This window comes from Plecotus auritus (assembly GCF_963455305.1).
Source record: "Plecotus auritus genome assembly, chromosome: 5".
NCBI classification, from domain to species: domain Eukaryota; kingdom Metazoa; phylum Chordata; class Mammalia; order Chiroptera; family Vespertilionidae; genus Plecotus; species Plecotus auritus.
Window position 1 is genome coordinate 126110488 of NC_137776.1, and position 20439 is coordinate 126130926.

General features: G+C 40.4%; 1 protein-coding gene across 1 annotated transcript in view; it reads right to left on the reverse strand.

Moving 5' to 3' along the window:
* The window catches only part of CCDC171 (coiled-coil domain containing 171), a 300242-nt gene that overhangs the window by 178668 nt on the left and 101135 nt on the right, over nucleotides 1–20439 (reverse strand). The window contains exons 17-18 of the mRNA XM_080668398.1: nucleotides 7566–8070; nucleotides 6707–6823 (exon numbers count right to left, since the gene is read on the reverse strand). Of these exons, the coding sequence (XP_080524524.1) occupies nucleotides 6707–6823; nucleotides 7566–8070 (622 nt within the window). The remainder of the gene's footprint in view (nucleotides 1–6706; nucleotides 6824–7565; nucleotides 8071–20439) is intronic.

A 20439-nucleotide genomic window follows, 5' to 3' on the forward strand; every position in this document is an offset into this window, starting at 1 on the left:
AATCAAAATGACAATGCAGTACCATCTCACACCTGTCAGAATGGCTATCATCAACAAATCAACAAACGACAAGTGTTGGTGAGAATGCAGAGAAAAAGGAACCCTCGTGCACTGCTGGCAGGAATGCAGACTGGTGCAACCACTGTGGAGAACAGTATGGAGTTTCTTCAAAAAACTAAAAATGGAACTCCCATTTGACCCAGTGATCCCACTTCTAGGAATACATCCCAATAAACTAGAAACACCCATCAGAAAGGATATATGCACCCCTATGTTCATAGCAGCACAATTCACCATAGGTAAGGTTTAGAAACAGCCTAAATGCCCATCAGCAGATGAGTGGATTAAAAAACTGTGGTACATCTACACAATGGAATACTACGCTGCGGTAAAAAAGAAGGAGTTCCTACCATTTTCAACAACATGGATGGAGATGGGGAGTATTATGTTAAGTGAAATAAGCCAGGCAGAGAAAGATAAATATCACATGATCTCACTCATTTGTGGAATATAATGAACGGCATAGACTGATGAACAAGAACAGAACCAGACTGAGAAACGTTGATCAGAACCTCAAACCTCAGGGAAGGAGGGGGTCGGTGGGAGTAAGGGGGAGAGATCAACCAAGGGACTTGTGTGCATGCATATGAGACTAATCATTGGACACAGATAACAGGTGGGTGCGGCATGAGTGGGGGTGGGGTTAATGGGGGAATAAGGACACATATGTATAAAAAAATAATTTAAAAAAAATAGAAAAGAAATTGTGAGGTAACCAGAAAAAAAAATCAAAAATCACTAACCACAGATCACCATAACAAATCTATATATATCCTAGAGGCCTGATACATGAAATCATGCAAGGGCTCGGCCCTCGCAGCCGCAGCCGTTTGCCTCGGCCCTCGCAGCCCTGGCTTCATCCAGAAGATCGTCTGGAAGGTCGTTCAGCTGTCCGGTCTAATTAGCATATTACGCTTTTATTATTATAGATAAAGGCGCAGAGACCAGAATGGCAGAATGACCAGAACGACCGCTGGCTATAATGCACACTGTGGCAACCAACCAACTAGATCCGGGCCCTGATCGATGCCACCCCCTCAGCCCAGCCCCCAATCGGCCCCGAACACCCCAATCGGGGGTGGGCCAGCTGGCCAACCGCCCACTGCCCCTCCCCCACTGCCAGCCCAGCCGGATGGGCCCCCATCGGGCGGACCAACCAGACCCTACCCATGCACGAATTCGTGCACCAGGCCTCTAGTATAATAATAATGAAAAAGTTTGAAATATTCCAAGAATTGCCAAAATGTGACACAAAGAAAAAAAGTAAACAAATGTTAGAAAATGATGCCAGTAGACTTGCCTGAGGCAGGGTTGCCACAAGCGATTTGTAAAAAACTCAATAAATGCAAAGCACAATAAAGTGAACCATAATAAAATGAAGTGTACCTGTGTTCTTTTGTGACTGGCTTCTTTCACTTAGCAATGTTTTCAAGGTTCAACCCTGTGTAGCATGTATTAGTACTTCATTCCTTTTTATGGCCCCATAATATTTCATCACTTGTGTATTTATCCATTTGTTACTTGATGGACATTTGGGTTTATTTTCATTTTTGGCTACTTTGCATAATGCTGCAATGAACATTTATGTATAAGTTTTTGTATGGATATGTTTTCAGTTCTCTTGGATATATATTGATTTAACATTTTGAGAAGTTGCCAAGCTCTTTTCCAAAGCAGCTATATCATTTTTCATTCCTACCAGCAATGTATGAATGCCTTCACATTCTGTCCTTTCCTTTTTCTTCCTGCCAAAAACAACCCTGATGCCTGAAAGCAGAGTAGCCAGCTTAAAACTAGGAGGTATAAACATGAAAATGCTAAGGATGGCAGAGCAGAAAGGAAGTCTGGATTTGTACCTACCTCCAGACTTTCTGTTATTTGAGAGGAAAAAAACTCTATATGATTAAGCTACTGTAAGCAGGGTCTTCTATTAGTTACAAAGGAAGCAAACCTGTGATGCCTCCCAACAACTTCACTATATTCAGAGGAAGAAATTTATCCTTGATATTTATATACTAACTAGAGTCCTGGTGCAAGAAATTCGTGCACAGGGGTGTGTGACCCTCAGCCCAGGCTTCACCCTCTCCAATCTGGGACCCCTCGAGGGATGTCCGACTGCCCAGTAGGATCGGGCCTAAACGGGCAGTCAGACATCCCTCTCACAATCCAGGGCTGCTGGCTCCCAACTCCTCGCCTGCCTGCCTTCCTGATTGCCCCTAACCACTTCTGCCTTCCAGCCTGATCACCCCCTAACCACTCCCCTGCCAGTCTGATTGATGCCTAACTGCTCCCCTGACAGCCTGATTGCCCCTAACGGCCCTCTCCTGCAGGCCTGGTCACCCCTAACTGCCCTCCCCTGCAGGCCTGGTCACCCCTAACTGACCTCCCCTGCAGGCCTGGTCACCCCCAACTGCCCTCCCCTGCAAGCTTGATCCCCCCCAACTGCTCTCTCCTGCAGGCCTAGGTCCCCCCCAACTGCCCTTCCCTGCAGGCCTGGCCACCCCCAACTTCCCTCCTCTGCCAGCCTGGTCACCCCTAACTGCCCTCCCCTGCAGGCTTGATCGCCCCTAACTGCCCTCCCTTGCAGGCCTGGTCCCTCCCAACTGCCCTCCCCTGCTGGCTATATTGTGGTGGCCATCTTTGGTCCACATGGGGGCAGCCATCTTTGACCACATGGGGGTAGCCATCTTGTGTGTTGGAGTGACGGTCAATTTGCATATTACTCTTTTATTAGATAGGATATTACAGCTTTACCTTTATTACCCTCAACATTATCTGTTAATAAACTCTCATATACTTTAACTGTCAGAAAATATTTTCCCATCTTTTCTGCTAAAATATCTGAAATTTCTATCACTAGGAAACACTTAAAAATGAAAACATCACTGTTGGGGAACACAAGAGACTTGGTTGGAAAGTCTGTGAGGAGGACATTCTGATAGAAGGGCAGTGTGTGGACGCCTGCCCTGTTTATCAGAATTCCGACTTAGGGGAGACTTAAGGAAGTGTCAAAGGTGATGCCCCTAATTATTCCTTGACCTTTCCAAACAAATCTGTGCACATGCAGACACCTGGGTGTTTACTGGAATCCTTATGCTTAATCCCTGGATGTCCTTGCCTAGAGGACAATGTAAATACATGTGTCCTCCCAAGATTACTCACCCTACTGATTGTATCTAAAAGATAAACTTTATCTCAAACTGCTGTTACAATAAAAGGCTAACCAGGCAGGCAACTGAGGCTGCCTGGTGACTTTGGCCAGGCCGTCCCTTAGCCTTCTCTTTCACAGTTGTGTCAGAGTAATCTATTCATCTGTCACTCAGGGTCTGCTGGCCAGCCCCAGTACATCACCTAAAAAGTTATATTAACCCTTCATCATGTTTTGAAAGAATTATCCCAGATAGTTAAGTCATCTCTGCAGAAGGTCCACACTGACCATCTTGTACTCATCCAATCTATATATATAAAAAGCCAGTGACCGTTAACGACCATAACGACCGGTCGCTATGATGCCCACTGTGGCCAGCAAACTAGTCAATCAGGGGGTGGGTCCAGCCAACCTCGTGGCCCCTCCCCCCTGCCGGCCTGCCCCTGATCAGACTCTCCCACTCCATCAAGAGCGGACCGCCGGCTGAACGCTTACTCCCTTCCCCCCGGCCAACCCCACTCCCGATCAGCCCACCCCACCACGATAGGCCCGCAGCCCCTCCACACCAGCCAGCCTACCCCTGATCACACCCCCCACCCCAATAGGGGGTAGGGCTGGCCAGCCAACCTCCTGTAGCCCTTCCCCCTGGCCGCCCCACCCCTGATCGCACCCCTGCCCCAGTAGGGGGCAGGGCTGGCCAGCCAATCTCCTGTAGCCCTTCCCCCTGGCCACCCACCCCTGATCGCACCCTTGTCCCAATAGGGGGCGGGGCCAGCCCGCCAACCTCCTGCAGCCCCTCCCCCCACCTGGTCCCACCCCAGATTGGCCCCCCATCCCATCAGGGGCAGGGCCAGCTGGCCAACCACCCATGGCCCCTTCCCCAGGCCGCTGGCACCTGATCAGCACCCTCCACTCCATTTGGGGGTGGAGCCAGCCAGCCCACCCACCACAGCCCTCCCCATGGCCAGCCCCCACCCCCAATTGGCCCCCCAACCCCAATCAGGGGCAGGGCCCACCAGCCACTCACCCACGGCCCCTTCCCCCAGCTGGCCCAGCCCTGATCAGGCCCCAATCAGGGTGGGCCGGCCGGCCAACCTCCCGCCATCTCCTCCTCCCACCATCTCCTCCTTCCGCCAGGCCCAGCCCCGATCCGCCTCGATTGGGGCTGGGCCAGCTGGGAACTACCCATGCACGAATTCGTGCACTGGGCCTCTAGTAATACATAATTATCTACCTGTCCAGACCATATATCTTCCAATACTCTTCAAAACTTTGGTACATCAATTATTCTCCCTCTCTAAGAAGCACTTTCTATTCCCCAAATAGTGTTCATCAGCCAACAACATTTAAAGCCTTCCCTAAAAATAACTTGCGCTGAACTTGCTATTTCCCTCAAGCTATTTGAGGCACAACCAGGTTCTACCATCAAAGGCAGCTCTGTTCCAGGAGACTGGCAGACACTTAAAGACACCATTCTTGGTCTATCTCCTACTTGATAGGTCTTACCTGCATATTTTTATCAGGGTCTCAAGAACCACTGTATCAGCATTTTAACAGGGTCCAATGCCTACTCTTATAAAACCTCTACAATCTGATCCCATGCCAATGATCAAACTTTCCTCCAACAATTCCCCAATATGGTTATTAGAAAATACACTTTAGTAATCGCCATCAATAAGCCAGGTCTGCTAGGCATGGATTTCCATTCTCACCTCTTTAACGTCCCTTCTCCCTATTCTGTGCTTACTCCCACTTCTGCAACTCTGCTTGAGCTATGCCCTTCTTCTGAAGGCTATCGCTCTTCTCTAACTTACTCTCATTTTAGGCCCAATTAAATTACTGGTTCTGCCCTGAAGCCATCCCAATACTCATATGCCCACATTGCACTGCACTGTCCATGGATGTTTACATTTAAAGCCTGTACTGCTCCATCCAACCCTTCATTACATTTTGCCTAACTTTGTTCATGAATTGTTATCTTGTTCTATAACCACTGCGCATATTTGCTAGAGGGCCAAATCAAGCCACATATTTTTCTTTTATCTCCTAGAGTAATAAGGGAAGAATGTATTAAATAAAGTAATAATATAAAAAAAAGATTAGAACTTAAAAAACCCAATCTACTTTTAAGTGTCCATATACCTACAGAGAATAAGATTAACACAAATAATCTGTTTATTAAAATAAATCCAAAATTTTTTATTAACTTCTTTCAAGAATATTAGTTTTGTTTTGAAGTTATAATACCAACATTCTTAAAACATATTTATTTAGACTTTTAAGATTCCAAATCAAATACGTTGAGGCAATACATTAAAAAAGCATATTGCTTACCAACATCAATCACCACAATCTAAAAATAATCTCTGAATCATAAATTTCCTTCTACAAGAGCCTAGGTTTAGGTTTAGATATTTGAAATCACAATAAATGATCTGTATTTACATAACAGAGTTGTCTAAAAAATTAAATCACATCCCAAAGTTATTATTTCATTAATGTTTATAACATTTATTAAGCAGGCAAGTATTAAAAGTTCATTATACTATTTGCACTATTAACATGTCTGAAATGACAATACTTAATCCAATGACATAGCTTAACCAGTAGGTGACTAATTTTTCTTCTAGCATAGAGAAATTAGTTTTCATTGAATTTTTCACACAAACATATCATGCAATCTTAGTCATGAAAAACAAATGTGAATTTTAGACCTTTGGAAATTACAAATTATATGTGGTTCCATACATGGTAGAAACAGACTATTCAAATTAACTTCCTTTAAAATTAATTAGAAAAAAATAAAAACACATCACCAAATGAGAGAGAAAAATTTTCTACTGATTCAGTTATTACTCAAACTTCTAAAATTTATAGTCAGAAAGAGAAATGAAAAAAAGACTAAAACATTTGAAATAACATTACCAGAATTATTTAATTAAAAAAAGCTAATGATGAGCTTTCTACAGAAAAATCAGATCTCAAAGGGAAAAAAATAAAGTGGCTACATTTACCAAGAAATATAATTTAATTTTCCCATAAATAAAGACAAAATTACCCATCAAAATTTATACTAATTCTAGACGGTCAAACCTCAGAGGGAATGAGGGGAGTGTGAAGGTAAGGGGGAGAGATCAACCAAAGGACTTGTATGGATGCATATAAGCATAACCAATGGACAAAGACACCAGGGGGGTGATGGCATGAGCGGGGGTGTGTGTGTGACGGGGGGGGGGGGGGGTGCACACAAAGGGGGCATAAGCACATGTGTAATACCTTAATCAATAAAGAAAAATAAATAAATAAAATAATGAAAAAAATTACACTAATTCTCTACTTCATTAAATATAGATTCAACAATCTCCCTTATCTGAGAAAAGAAAGATGAGAACAAATACATTTTCTTTCTAGATTGTTTATTAGAATTTGTACGATAAAGCATTTTTTGACATTTGCTTTTAAATGTATTTTGAGAGGACATAAAAGAGGGAATCATACCTGTTTTACTAATGACTTCCTGTAACTCAGCCATGGAAGCGATTATTGCAGCAAGAAGGTCAGAACTGGTGAGCCAGCTAAGCGCTTGCAAACAACGTAACTGCTCCTTTTGATGTTCTACAAAAATAGAAAAAAAATCCATCAAGCAACGCTACAAAAATTTATTAAAATCATGTTAAAAATGCATGGCAATGTTTAGCCATTTAAGAAATAGATCAAAACTTGTAGACAGAACTTTGCCTGGGGCAGAAAAGTCTATAAGAAATATTAGATTTGATTGACTTTATTTATATGTGACTATTAACTGACAAAACAAAGAAAGAAGGAAATTTTCTTTGGTTCTACTTATATTACTTAATAGCTACCTTTTCAAGAGTTAAAATTGAAATCATTCTTTCTTCAGAATAGTCAAACATTCCAAGTATGTTAGCTGAAAATTTTATATTTGTATTCTTTTTACTGAGTTCTTCAATAGATTTTTAACTCTGATCATTTTATACTGATTCATAGAAAGTGAAAATAAATTATACTGTTAATTAATTTTAAGTAGGGCAGTCTCTGGATTGACTTAACTGAAAAACTGCTGTAAAACACTTCACTTTACTGTGAAAAGAGCATTCAAAACTAATAAAGCTAGGCAAAGTTGAAATTATACTGACTTGCTACTTTCTTTATAATTTAATGTTTATATCAAAAAATCAAAATCTAGCTTATACATAAATATATTTCTTCATATGTATAGGACTATGTTACATGACTACACACTAAATGACTTTAAGTTTTTCATAATGGCAAAACATATTCATACTGCATGTCACTTATATTCAACTTAAATTTCAAAAAGCACAAATTATCTTACTTGGAAATTTATGATTGTCTTTGGGCTCTCCTGTACACACCAACATGCCTATGCCGTCTTTAAAACTCTCCATCCAGGTAAAAAGAGAGGCACACGATTGGCCCAAAACCTTGAGTCTGTTTGCTGCCAAAATTGCAATAACACCTTTCCGGAATACACGTATCAATCCTTTGAATGGTTTTTTCTTCATCTTAGCTTCCTCTTGCTTCTTTTCATCTACAGTCGACAAAGCCTGGGCTAGAGTTCTAATTTCCAATTTGAACAACTCAAAGGTATTGACCTGATCCTGGAGAAAATCTCTCTGTGTAGATAAGGCACAGGACCGGCTGTAGAGAGGGTACAAGGCACCAGCCATCAGGGCACAGGCTGCCAGCAAGGATGTTTGTTCCTTCTGGGTCTGTGCTAACACATTTTTGATGCGAGAATTTTCATGAACCAACTGTTCGTGTGACTTCTCAATACGGTTCAATTTGTCCATATTTTTTTCAGCAATTTCTTGAAATTTCTATAAGAAGAAAAGTCATCATATGAAATAAACTGGTGTTTTATTAATTCCTCTTAGTAGGAAGAAAAACTTGTGCCTGACAACCACTTCTTCAAAAGATCCATGTTTTAAAATATCCAACAAATACATAGTATGATAGAGTAACAGCGGGCCAAACGATCTGAATGTGCACATTGATTTTTTAAATCCTCTTACAAAGAAGTTTTATATAAAATAGAACACATAAATATATATAAAAGTAATTCGTAAATTTCCTGTACACATGAATATGTACACATATTTAGAAAAAGAAAATTTCTCATCTTCCATTTCTCATAATTTCTCCTCTTCCATTCCTTACTAACTTTTATTTCCTGCTTTTACACAGAAATTACACCATCAATAGAGGCTTTCCTATATATAAGAAGATTTTGCTTTTGCCAGAATAAGCAAAGGGTTAAATCAATGATACAACAAATAGCACTTGACTGTCCGCCATTTACTGGATGAGAAGGAACTGACTCTCAGAACATAGTCTTATACTTCAGTTTCTTTCTTACCTTCCCAAGACAGAAATCTGTACAAAGTACAGCTCCCGTAGTGAGAGGAAATGCTAGTTATAAGCTGGGCCTCAGCAGCAATCTGATCCTCTATTCCTAATTAAAGGCATTTACATCCTAAAACTTAATTTGAAACACAAAGAAATTTTAACTGCGGACACTGTATTTTAATCACTAAAAAATAAACCAGCTCTCTATGAAATCTTATGCCTAATCATTAAGGAATTGCTGAGGCAGAATAAATTTTAGAACATAACATCCAAATTTCCTTTACAGATTCATTTATCATTCAAAGAACATTTATTGATTACACACTAAATTCCATGTGCTAGGAAAACAGACAAGTAAACCAATTATTTCGGTACAGTGCTAAGACAGAGCTATGCCAGACTGCCAGTGGTACACAAAAGGGAGTTTACACAAAATGACATTAACAGGCTTTTGGAGGATTATGGTAAAGAACAAGTAGAAGTGAAGTTGTTGGTTTTTAAAAATATATATGCTCCACCAGTAAGGAAGCTAACCATAGCTACCCTATAATAATTTAATGCAATCCTTGTAACCCTTTAACAGCTTCATTTGGACTGTTTTTAGCTAGTGTGTGAAAGCTCCAGGGTTGGAAGGGATAGCTGGACCCCTCAAACATGAGAAAATGTCTTTCAGCGATTCTCTCCCTGCATGGTCAGTGACCAGGGCACAGGAAGCCCATGATTCCATTTGGCTCTTTTCTTAGGCAGGTGAGCTGCCATGACTTGACCATGGACCTCTTTCTTTTTAAAAGCAGGCCAAAGGGGTTCAATTTGAATAAGGGGGTTAACCAGAGACGGAGAAAAATCATGCTCTGTATATACTACATGGCAAAGTAAAGCACTATCTGCATTTTAGAGAAATACTTCTCTGTATTATTGGTTCAGAATGCACTCTGTCTAAAATGTAATGTTGATCTTTGGGAGAGGTTCACAGAGAGCGTGTGTCTGATTCAATCGTTAGCCATGAACAGCTAAAAAACCAAAGGCGTTTCTAAAACTTACATTGGCAGGAAGACCTCAAAGTGATAAGACTTGGAGAAAATCATGCATCCTCTTGACTACTCTGCAAGATATGGTGTCAAAGCTTAGCATGGACAATGTTGATGGGCGGTAGCCAAAAGAATTCAAACATGTGGAAATATGGTATACTGCTAAGGAAGTGACTTCTGAGGCTGGAGGAGAGGTTCCCAAAGGTGTAGAGTGAGTAAGGACACTCAGAGGCACAGTCCTGAGTGCAAAAGAGTGAAGGAAGTACACAAGAGGCACTCTCTGAAGGATTCCACTTCTTTGATTCTTTGTCTTGGGCAGGAAAAAAAAAATTGTATTTTAGACATTATTTTAAATGTTCTATCCTAAATTCCCTTGATTTATTCTAACTCTTATCAAAAGTCTGATCCAGCCATACCAGTGAGAGATAAAGGCTTGCCCTAACCACATCTCCACTGATGGCCAAGCTGTGGTGGCAGTATTCTGTCATTGGGATTGTGCCCCAGTCCTCCATACAAAGACACTTGTAAAGGAAGTGGTGTCCCACTGGAAGCAGCTGAACAAAGCAAGAAACTCTGAGAAGCACTAGCCTACTGAACTGCCTGGCAGCTAAGGCGAGACACCCTTTTTAGAGAGGCAACTTTTAAGAAAAGGAAAATCTGACCCTTGAATGTTAGCTAGAGAAAGCAAGAAGACCAGCATGTAAAAAAGTAAAAGCCAGAAAACAGGATAATATGTTCTAAGGAGGTGCAAATAACTCAGTACATCTAAAGGAAAGAGAAGATGAAAATTTAAGAAGTAGGTTGATAATAGATGATTAAGATAAGGAAATTAAACCTTACCTCAAAGCTATGAGAAGCTATAAAATCCTGGAACAGTCTCTGCTTTGATAAATGGATGGGAGAATCAGAAACATGAAGACTGCCATCCATGCACCAAAAGGTTGCCAGTTCGATTCCTAGTCAGAGCATATACCTAGGTTGCGTTCAGGAGGCAACCAATCCATGTTTCTATCTCTCTCTCCCTCTCCCTTCCTTCCTCTCTAAAATCAATAAAAACATTTAAAAAAAAAAAAAAAAGACATCCAAGGGTAACTGCCAAGAGTAACTGCCAGAGTTGCAGAGAGTAGGGATGGAATGAGGGGAACAAATGGAAATTACAAAGGTTAATTCCATATTCTCTCCAAAATCAATTCCATCAGTTCAATTAGAGGACAATTCTAGAAAATCTGAGGTAAAAGAGCCACACTAGTCATAGCTACAGAGTAAAAATAAAACTGAATCTAGTCATGTTCCAGGTGGCTACCTATTTACATATTCACAGATCTCAAAGTATCAGGCAGAAGTGGTTTTTCAACAAAAATTACTTCGTTGAATAAAGAATGGTGAAAAGATATATTTCCTCATGATATTTTAAATATTTCAAAATAATACTCAACATCATTGGTCAAAATTAAATGGATTGTTGGAGGACAGTAAGCCCACTGTGGAAACGATTAACCAGTTCTAGTGCATGATGATTCACAAACTCCTCTACCGTGTACTTCCACTTCCACAAAACATCAGGTTAAAGCTAAAAGCATTTTAGAGAGACATCCAGAAATTGGTGGTTCTAGGATAAAAGGGTTAATTAAAAAATGAATAAAAATGAATAAAAATAAATAAAAATCACTGGCCAGTGTGGTTAGGTGGTTGAATTTTGACCTATGAACCAGAAGGTCATGGTTTGAGTCCCCATCGGGGCGCATGCCCAGGTTGCAAGCCCAGGTGGGGGGCATGCTGGAGCTGGTGGATCATTGATGTTTCTATCACTCTATCTCTCTCCCTCTCTGAAATCAATAAAAATATATTTAAAAAAATAAATAAATAAACTATATTACCTAAAATACCCCACTTCTCTCTATATAGAGCAAAACAGGAACCCACTGGAATTTTTTAAAAATAGAACTGAGATTCCTGACTTACACAGCCAGTTTTCATTTCAGGTCATCCCCCCTTGTAGAAATAGTGGCCATCTAATAAAGCAATTTTTGAAGATATTTATGCCAAATTTTGATCATTTTTAGTGATTATATATTAAAAAGTACTGATTAATATTTATTATTACCGCTATGGATGACTTCATGAGACTCACATAATTTCTATTGTAAAAAAGAGATGCCATTCACAATTGCTAAAAGAATAAAAATAAGACAAAGAATACATGTGAAGTCTGTTTATAAATAAAAATAAACAATCTGTTGTTTATTTAACAACCATCTGTTGTCTTAAATCATTGTTGGTTTAAGTAATTATAATCAAGATACCAAGTATCAATGGTTATTTAAAAAATCAAACAGGTCAATATCAATTAGATAACTAGGACTAACAAAGTGGGATATTAGAATTCAAGATTTAAAAACAATAAAATTAATTTTTTAAGCTGTTATTGACAAATATTATGAGAGTTTTGCTCATTTCTTAACAATTACATTTCTGCATCCCTGGCATCTCCACTGAAATCCAGAATCACCAGCAGCCATCTCGTTAGAGACCGCACAACCACAGCAAGTTAAGTATCCAGTCCAGTTCTATTGATTTTCCCCCTAAAAGTGTTCACAGTAGTCCTCTTTATATCATTAAATGGCACCAATACCCACCGAATTATTCGAGTCAAAGACTTTATAGTCAGTCTTAATTCCGCCTCCTTTCTTCACCTATCCTCTGCATCCCCAAATCAAAGCATCGGCCAGCACAGTGCACATCCTGATCCATCCCCTGCTCCCACTCCGGTTCCAGCAATCTCCACCGCCAGGCATTCATGCCCATTTCAATGCTGTCAAATTCAAGTCCAACCCTATTGCTTAACCGGTCCTCCACTCAGGTCACAACACCCCTTCTGTAAAGGCTGCACCTTCTCCCACAATCCTCAGCTTGGAAAAGGAGAGAACAATCGGCTCCTTTACTTTCCAGCCAAGAGCCTCACCACCACTTTTCACAATGTAACCACATTCTCCAGCACCTCCAGGTCATTTTCCTTTCCGCTCCCCTAACATCATTCAAAATCTAACACTTTTCAGAGACCATTTCAGGGTCTACCTATTCCATGACACCTTTGACTATCATTCTCACTCACACACTGATCTGACCAGCTATGAACTTAACTACTCAAGATTTAATTCCTACATTGCTGCTTCCTTATATCATGTGTGTTTATCCATTCTCCCTCAAATACAATAGAGTGTGAGTTCCTAGAGGCCAGGAATTATTTACTGCAGTGCTCTATATAGACCCTATAGACATTTAATAAATACTGAACAAATTAAAAATTCCTTCATAAAATGTTCCCTGGTGCTAAATACTGTATTTTGTCCATAAAAGCCAATGAATAAATACCCAATGAATAAAAAGCTTTACAAATGTAAAAAGAAAAATATAAAGAGATATAGTTTCCAAATATAATTTGGAAGTTATCAACATGTCAGAATTCTGTTTTAAATTAATCCTGATATGCCACAGGGACCTTCAGAGGCACTGCATTATTTACTGTGAATTATTCTTGAAGAACAAAGCATGTTTGATGGTAAGGCTAGAAACAGCTATAAGAGCAAATTTTCCTTTAAAAAAAAAATCCTATGTTCTTTACCCAAGGAGATTAAAGGCTAATATTTTTTAAGCAAACATAAGGAACCTCACCTTCAAATGAGACAAAAACATTCCCAGTACTGAAATCCTCCTTACTGAATTTAATTTCAAAAAATATTTCAAAATTCCCCCCAAAAAGTCATAATTTTGCAAAATAAAAAAATTTTAACTGAAAATATAGAATGGATATCCTTAGGCAGATCTCTGTCATATCAAAAAGACTTTATAATGCCCAACTTGTGTGGCTCAGTAGTTGAACATCGACCTATGAACCAGGAGGTCATGGTTTCATTCCCGGTCAGTAAGGGAATATGCCCACGTTGTAGGCTCCATTCCCAGTGTGGGGCATGCAGTAGGCAGCCAATCAATGATTCTCTCTCATCATGGATGTTTCTATCTCTCTCCATTCCCTTCTGAAATCAATAAAAAAATATATATTTTTAAATATGTTATAATTTCACAAGCTTTTCTTTACTCTGTGACAAAAATGGGTGAGAGGACAGCTTCTTTCCTTAATGAATCACATGCTTACTTCCTGAAGTATAAGAGCTGTGAGGGATGCCTTACTGGCTTATAGCACTCCATGAACTTTGAGACTTTGAGCCAGAAATTAAACACTTCCCTAGGGAGTAAAATTCTTTTTATCACTTCTGCTTGCTGAGCTTCTATTCTTTATACTGGCAAAAAGACAAATTGCAAACTGGTTATTCAATGACACATAGACATGAAAGGACCTCATTCAAAATGTCTTATTTTTATAAGTTATATATCTTGTCTTTTTATACCATGGAAATATTTTAAAACATAATAAACATAAATTCGTCTGCTTTTCCTATGATATAAATGTTTCTCTGTTAAAGCACATTTTTGGGGGAAACTGGAATCCTCATACATTGTTAGTGGGAATGCAAATGGTGTCAGCTGATTTTGGAAACAGTTTGGCAGTTCCTCAAAAAGTTCATTCTACCATAGGACCTACCAGTTCCGTTATCTGGTATCTATACTAATAATAGAGGAATATGCAAATTGGCAGGGACACCATCACATAACAACCATTCAGCAGGCGGCATGCGCAGCAGGAGCGGGTGGGCAGGGACTGCCATCACCAGGAGGGCCTCCGCACAGCTCAGCCCGGGGGCGGCCCCTGGCAGAGGCACGCGGAGGCCTGCCCAGCACTGACGTGACGCTGCCTGTGTGCGTTCCTGGCCTGGGACGTGGCACTGCCTGCATGCGTCCCCACCCAGCACTGACGTGATGCTGCCTGCGTGTGTCCCCGTCCAGTGCTGACATGAAGCTGCCTGCATGCGTCCCCAGCTGGGGACATGACTCTGCCTGCATGTGTCCCTGGCCTGGGACATGGCACTGACTGTGTGCGTCCCCGCCCAGCGCTGACGTGAAGCTGCCTGCGTGCGTCCCCAGCCAGGGAATGTGATGCTGCCTGTGTGTGTCCTTGGCCTGGGACGGGACACTGCCTGCGTGCATCCCCGTACTAATTTTCTTTCATCTCTGACACTTTTATTATAGAGAAAGGGCAAATAGCAATATTAAAATATTTCCTCTAATTAATTCCCTTTTAATGTGCATGATTTCATGCACTGGGCCACTAGTATATACATATACTCTAACCCAGCCGTGGGCAAACTACGGCCCGCAGGCCGGATCCGGCCTGTTCGGCTGTTCTATCCGGCCCGCGGAGCCGAAAGAGCGGAGGGTTCTCTTGCTCTCCCCTCCGCTCCTTTACTTTGAATTTATATTAGTTCACACAAACACTCCATCCATGCTTTTGTTCCGGTCCTCCGGTCCAGTTTAAGAACCCATTGTGGCCCTCGAGTCAAAAAGTTTGCCCACCCCTGCTCTAACCCCATACTGATTATTTACTTAACTTAAAAACACTCTCTTTATTTTGTTAAATTTAGAATGTCCAAAATAGCACATACACAAAAATGTTTGTGCCTGTGTTTACTCTTTTGTTTGTAAGGCACAACTAATTACAAAAAGCTCTTTGTAAAGCCAAGATGCTTGATTTGTTGATTAACAGACACTACCTCAGACAGCTGGAAAGAAGCATTACCTCTAACTTCTGATGTCTCGTGTCTCCCTTTCTGCTGGGTTTTCAAATTGCCAGTCTCCTCTATGAAGCCTTTAAACTTCGACCACCTCCTCCTCTAAGTTTATATCATTCTTTTAGCAAGTAAGTATATACAGTCTTATGATAAACCTTATATCATTTAATATTTCTCGTTTATTGAATACCTCCCCCAACTAAATTGGACACTCACTGAGGGAAAAACTAAGTATTATAACTCTTAATTAGTACCACAACATCAAACACACTGTCCTATGTATCTGGTATATAACATGTAAAGTATTTATTAATATTGACTATAATATAAAAGTTGTTTTGATATTCTTACCTATAGTGGTAATTTTGTAATAAAGTATACTAAAAATTCAGTATCTCGGGGGAGGGGGAAAGTCTGAGAGATGTAAGAGATAAAGGAACTACCATTATGCATGGCTGGCAATATGGCACTGGTAAACTTTTTTATACATTATCATGTTTAATTATTAATTAATTAAGAATCACTCAGAAATGTAAGTTCAAGATATATGAAACTAAGTTGTCACTAGACCTATTTTCAGATATCACTTTATATAGAAAAACAGCGTATGTTTCTTTAAAACAGTGTTGTATAATGCCAAAGGGACTGAAAGATAAGGATGAAGATAAAATATTAAGGAGCACATAACATTCACTTTGCAATTTCTAAATGCCAACCAAAGTACTAAACAGTTTACATCTGTCATCTCTATTCTAATCCTGTCCTTAGAATTTCCTTACTATTCAAATAAGTGGTATCAGTTCTCTGAATCTTAGTTTCCACTTTTGTGAAATAGAAAGGATGCTTAAATGACCTATCTCGTGGGGTTGTTGTTTGGCTCCACTAAAGGAGGCATGCCAAGTATGCAAGAGCATTGAAAAAAAAACCATCCAACATTATGCAAATTTAACAAATAACATTATTTTAAAAACAAACAATTTCTAGCCTGGCTGGCGTGACTCAGTGGTTGATTGTTGACCTATGAACCAGGAGGTCAGAGTTCAATTCCCGGTCAGGGTTGCAGGCTCGATCCTCAGTAGAGGGTTGTGCAGGAGGCAGCTGATCAATGATTTTTTTCATCATTGATTTTTTATCTCTCTCCCACTCCCTTCCTCTCTAAAATCAATAAAAATATATTTTTAATTTTAAAGCAATTATATGAAAAGTAGTCAGAGGACTTTCCAGTATTTCATTAGAGGTGCTCACCCACACTAACTCATAGTCCATGAAAATATGGTGTGGCAGGATTATGTCAAACTCCTGTGAATTATTTCAAGCAGGCATGTATACCTACCACCTCCAACAATAAAAACAAGCTGCATTACCCCTGAATAGTTTTGGATTTCAATTAATAGTTTCAACATCTAATAACAGTTTTAAGACTAACCCAGATTTCTTGGGAAAATACTCTTAATATCATGATATAAGAGGGAAAAAATGCAGCATATTATAATGAATCTGAATTTCTTTGATTTTTGTCCTCCATTCTAAACTCATTTGATTTAACAGAAATGTCATACTAAAATGTTTACAATAAACATTACATCAAGGCTTAATAATACTAAACTTATAGTGAAAAATCTTTATTTCTAGAAAGGAAGTTCATGTTCCTGTGATTTTGTCTTTTTCAGGTAGAAAAGAGATAAGAATATACATACAAAGACTGCACAAGCAAACTTAGTACATGGAATGGAATGTGGCACTGAGCCCAGGTGCTTCAGCAGGCATAGATGTTTCAGATACATTTACAGGATGGCTCCAAAAGTATTTAAATTCAAGAATTACCCAACCATGTGGCTAGCACATTTTACCTAATGCTGCAAACTAAATGCTGTAATGCTAAAACCAAACTTCCTATTCTACAAGTTTCATTTATCTAATTAGCATTTCCACTAATTGCTTTAAAGCTTACACATTCAAACGTCTTGCAAATAACTCTACTACATTTTTTTCAGATAAAAGCAATTCAAATTCAAAAACTGGTTTTTCTTTAACTAGCTGCCTTTTACTAACCAAGTCTTTACAATACCAAACATTAAACACAGGGCTCTGTAGATAAGACATGTTTCCCAGCAGATGGTCTCTATTAATGGCTATGTTCATCTGACACCAAACATCCTCTACAACCCACAATCCTATGCAAAAAACTGTAGTTTTTCCCCCTCATGTCCTCATTAACATAATTTTTGAAAATGCATAAGTACTATAAAATTATTGTTATTTGCATTATAGCTTTGGGGGAAAGAGTGGAAACATAGAATTCATCATTACAAACTTTCCAAAAATAAAATTTATAGGGCCTGTAATATACATTATAATAGCAGTTTGCCAAATGTAAATTTCAATTAAATTGCTGATGTATATTCAATTATATTTTATGAAAATTCAAATATTTACATAAGTAATATAAGCTATATGCCAATATATAATATTAATATACTTTTAGGAATAATGAAAATGATACTTTTAATTTGCATACCCATGGATCAAAGCCTAGGCCCGCAGGGGTCCTCAAACTTTTTAAACAGAGGGCCAGTTCACTGTCCTTCAGACCGTTGGAGGGCCAGACTATAGTTTAAAAAAAAAACTATGAACAAATTTCTATGCACACTGCGGGCCCGGAACGAGTCGGCTGCTAAGCAGGACAGGCAGTGGCACCCAGCGGGCCGGATAAATGTCCTCGGCGGGCCACATGTGGCCCGCGGGCCGTAGTTTGAGGACGCCTGGATAACACATTCTTCAGAGAAAAGCCTTCAGTGTGAGCTTCTCTTAAAGTATTAGCAACTGCAATGACTGACTCCTTACTTCAGAAAGTGAATTGCTATGCTCTCCTGCAGATTCAAAATAAAAGAAGTTCAAAAACTGATAGAAAATGAAGTTGGAAGACTCACATAACCTGATTTTAAGACTTACTAAAAAGTTACAGTAATCACATCAGTGTCGTGTTGAAAAAAGAACAGACAAATAAATGGAACAAATGAGAAAGCCCAGAAATAGACTTACACAAATATAGTAAATTGATTTTTTACAAAGATACAAATAAGGAAGGATAGTCTTTTCAACAAATAGTATTAGAATGCATAACTGGATATCCACATGCAAAAAAAAAAAAAAGTACAATAACCCATACCTCACACCTTTATAAAAACTAACTCAAAATAGATCATAGACAAATATGTAAAACCTAAAATTATAAAACATCTAGAAGAAAAAAATAGGAGAAATCCTAATGACTGTATATTAAACAGAATTCTTACATACGACACCAAAAGTACACCCATAAAAACTGATAAATTAGACTTTATAAAAATTTAAAATATTTTCTGTACAAATGTACTCTTAAGAGAATGTGAGAATGCCCTCGCTGATTTGTCTCAGTGGACAGAGTGTCAGCCTGTAGACTGAAGGGTCCCAGGTTCAATTCCGGTCAAGGACACATGCCCAGGTTGCAAGCTCGATCCCCAGTGGAGGGCATGCAGAAGGCAGCCGATCAATGATTCTCTCTCATCATTGATGTTTCTATCTCTCTCCCGCTCCCTTACTCTCTGAAATAAAAAAAAAAGTATATTTTAAAGAAAAGAGAATGTGAGAAAATATTTGTAGATCATATACCTGACAAATGACTCATATCCAGAATATATAAACAGCAATTAGGAAACAAGTAACCCAATTAAAACTGAACAAAATATATGAATAGATAATAATTCACCAAAGAAGATATACAGATGGAAAGTAAGCACATGAAAAAAATGTTCAATATTATTATGCACTAGGAAAAATGTAAATTAAAACCACAATGACATACCACTACACACCTACTTGGCTAAAAAGAAAAAGAAAACTAATGAAACCACATGCTGGCACAGATGCAGGGCAACTAGAACTCTTTTACATTACTTGTGAGAATGCAAAATGGTACTGCCACTTTGAAAAACAATGTAATAATTATCTATATATATAAACAGGGAATATGCTAATTAGCCAGGCGTCATGACCGCTCAGGAGGAGCTGCATGTGCAGATGGGCGGGAGGGGACTGCGTGCCGCCCCCAGCCCCAGCGGCCACGGGGAGGCTGAAGTTGGGGGCAGGCCAGACTGGAGACACAACACACGGAGAGGCTGGGGCTGGGAGGGAGCCGGAGTGGAGACACAACACACAGGAGCACCTGCCCCCACCCCAGCAGACACAATGCGGCGGCCGGCGCTACAAAGGTCAGGCACAGGTCCCGACCCCCGCAGGGTGCCTCCTCGCACGGCAGGAGGCGGGGGCGCCTCCTCGCGCGATTGGCCTGTAGTTTCATATAAAGTTAAATATACACTTACCATGTAACCCAGAAATCAACTCCCAAGTACTCAACCAAGAGAAATGAAAACTTATGATCACACAAAAATCTATCCATGAATATTTAAAGCATCCTATCTAATAAAGAGGGAATACGCTAATTGACCCTCATGCCATCGCAAAGATGGTGGCGCCCATAGCCAATAAGGAGGGAGTATGCTAATTGACTGCCACGCCCTCAAAGATGGTGGCGCCCACAGCCACAAGATGGCGGCATCCAGTCCCCTCAGCCCCACCGGGGCGGCAGGCACACAGCAAGGCCGGGCCCTCCCCCAGGCGGGCCGGGCCGCTCTGTGTGCCTGCCTCCGGAGTCCCCTAGTCCTCTCAGCCCCCCAGCCACACAGGGCTGGCCCAAGGCGCAGGCAAGCTTCGGATGGCGGCTGCCCAGATGCCCAGGGCCGCCCAAGGCTCAGGTAATCAGGGCCAGCTGAGGCTTGCACTGCCCGCAGTGGCAGCAGCAGAGGTGTGATGGGGCGTCGCCTTCCCGATTGTCGGGTTGCCTCTGGCCCCTGAGGGCTCCTGGACTGTGAGAGGGGGCAGGCGGGGCTGAGGGACCCCCCCCACTCCAGTACATGAATTTTCATGCACCAGGCCTCTAGTCTTAAGTTATAATTGCCAAAAAATAAACAACCTAAAGGCCCATCAGCAAGTATTCAGGGGTCCTCAAACTACGGCTCATGAGCCACATGCGGCCCACTGAGGATATTTATCCGGCCCACCGGGTGCCACTGCCTGTCCTGCTTAGCAG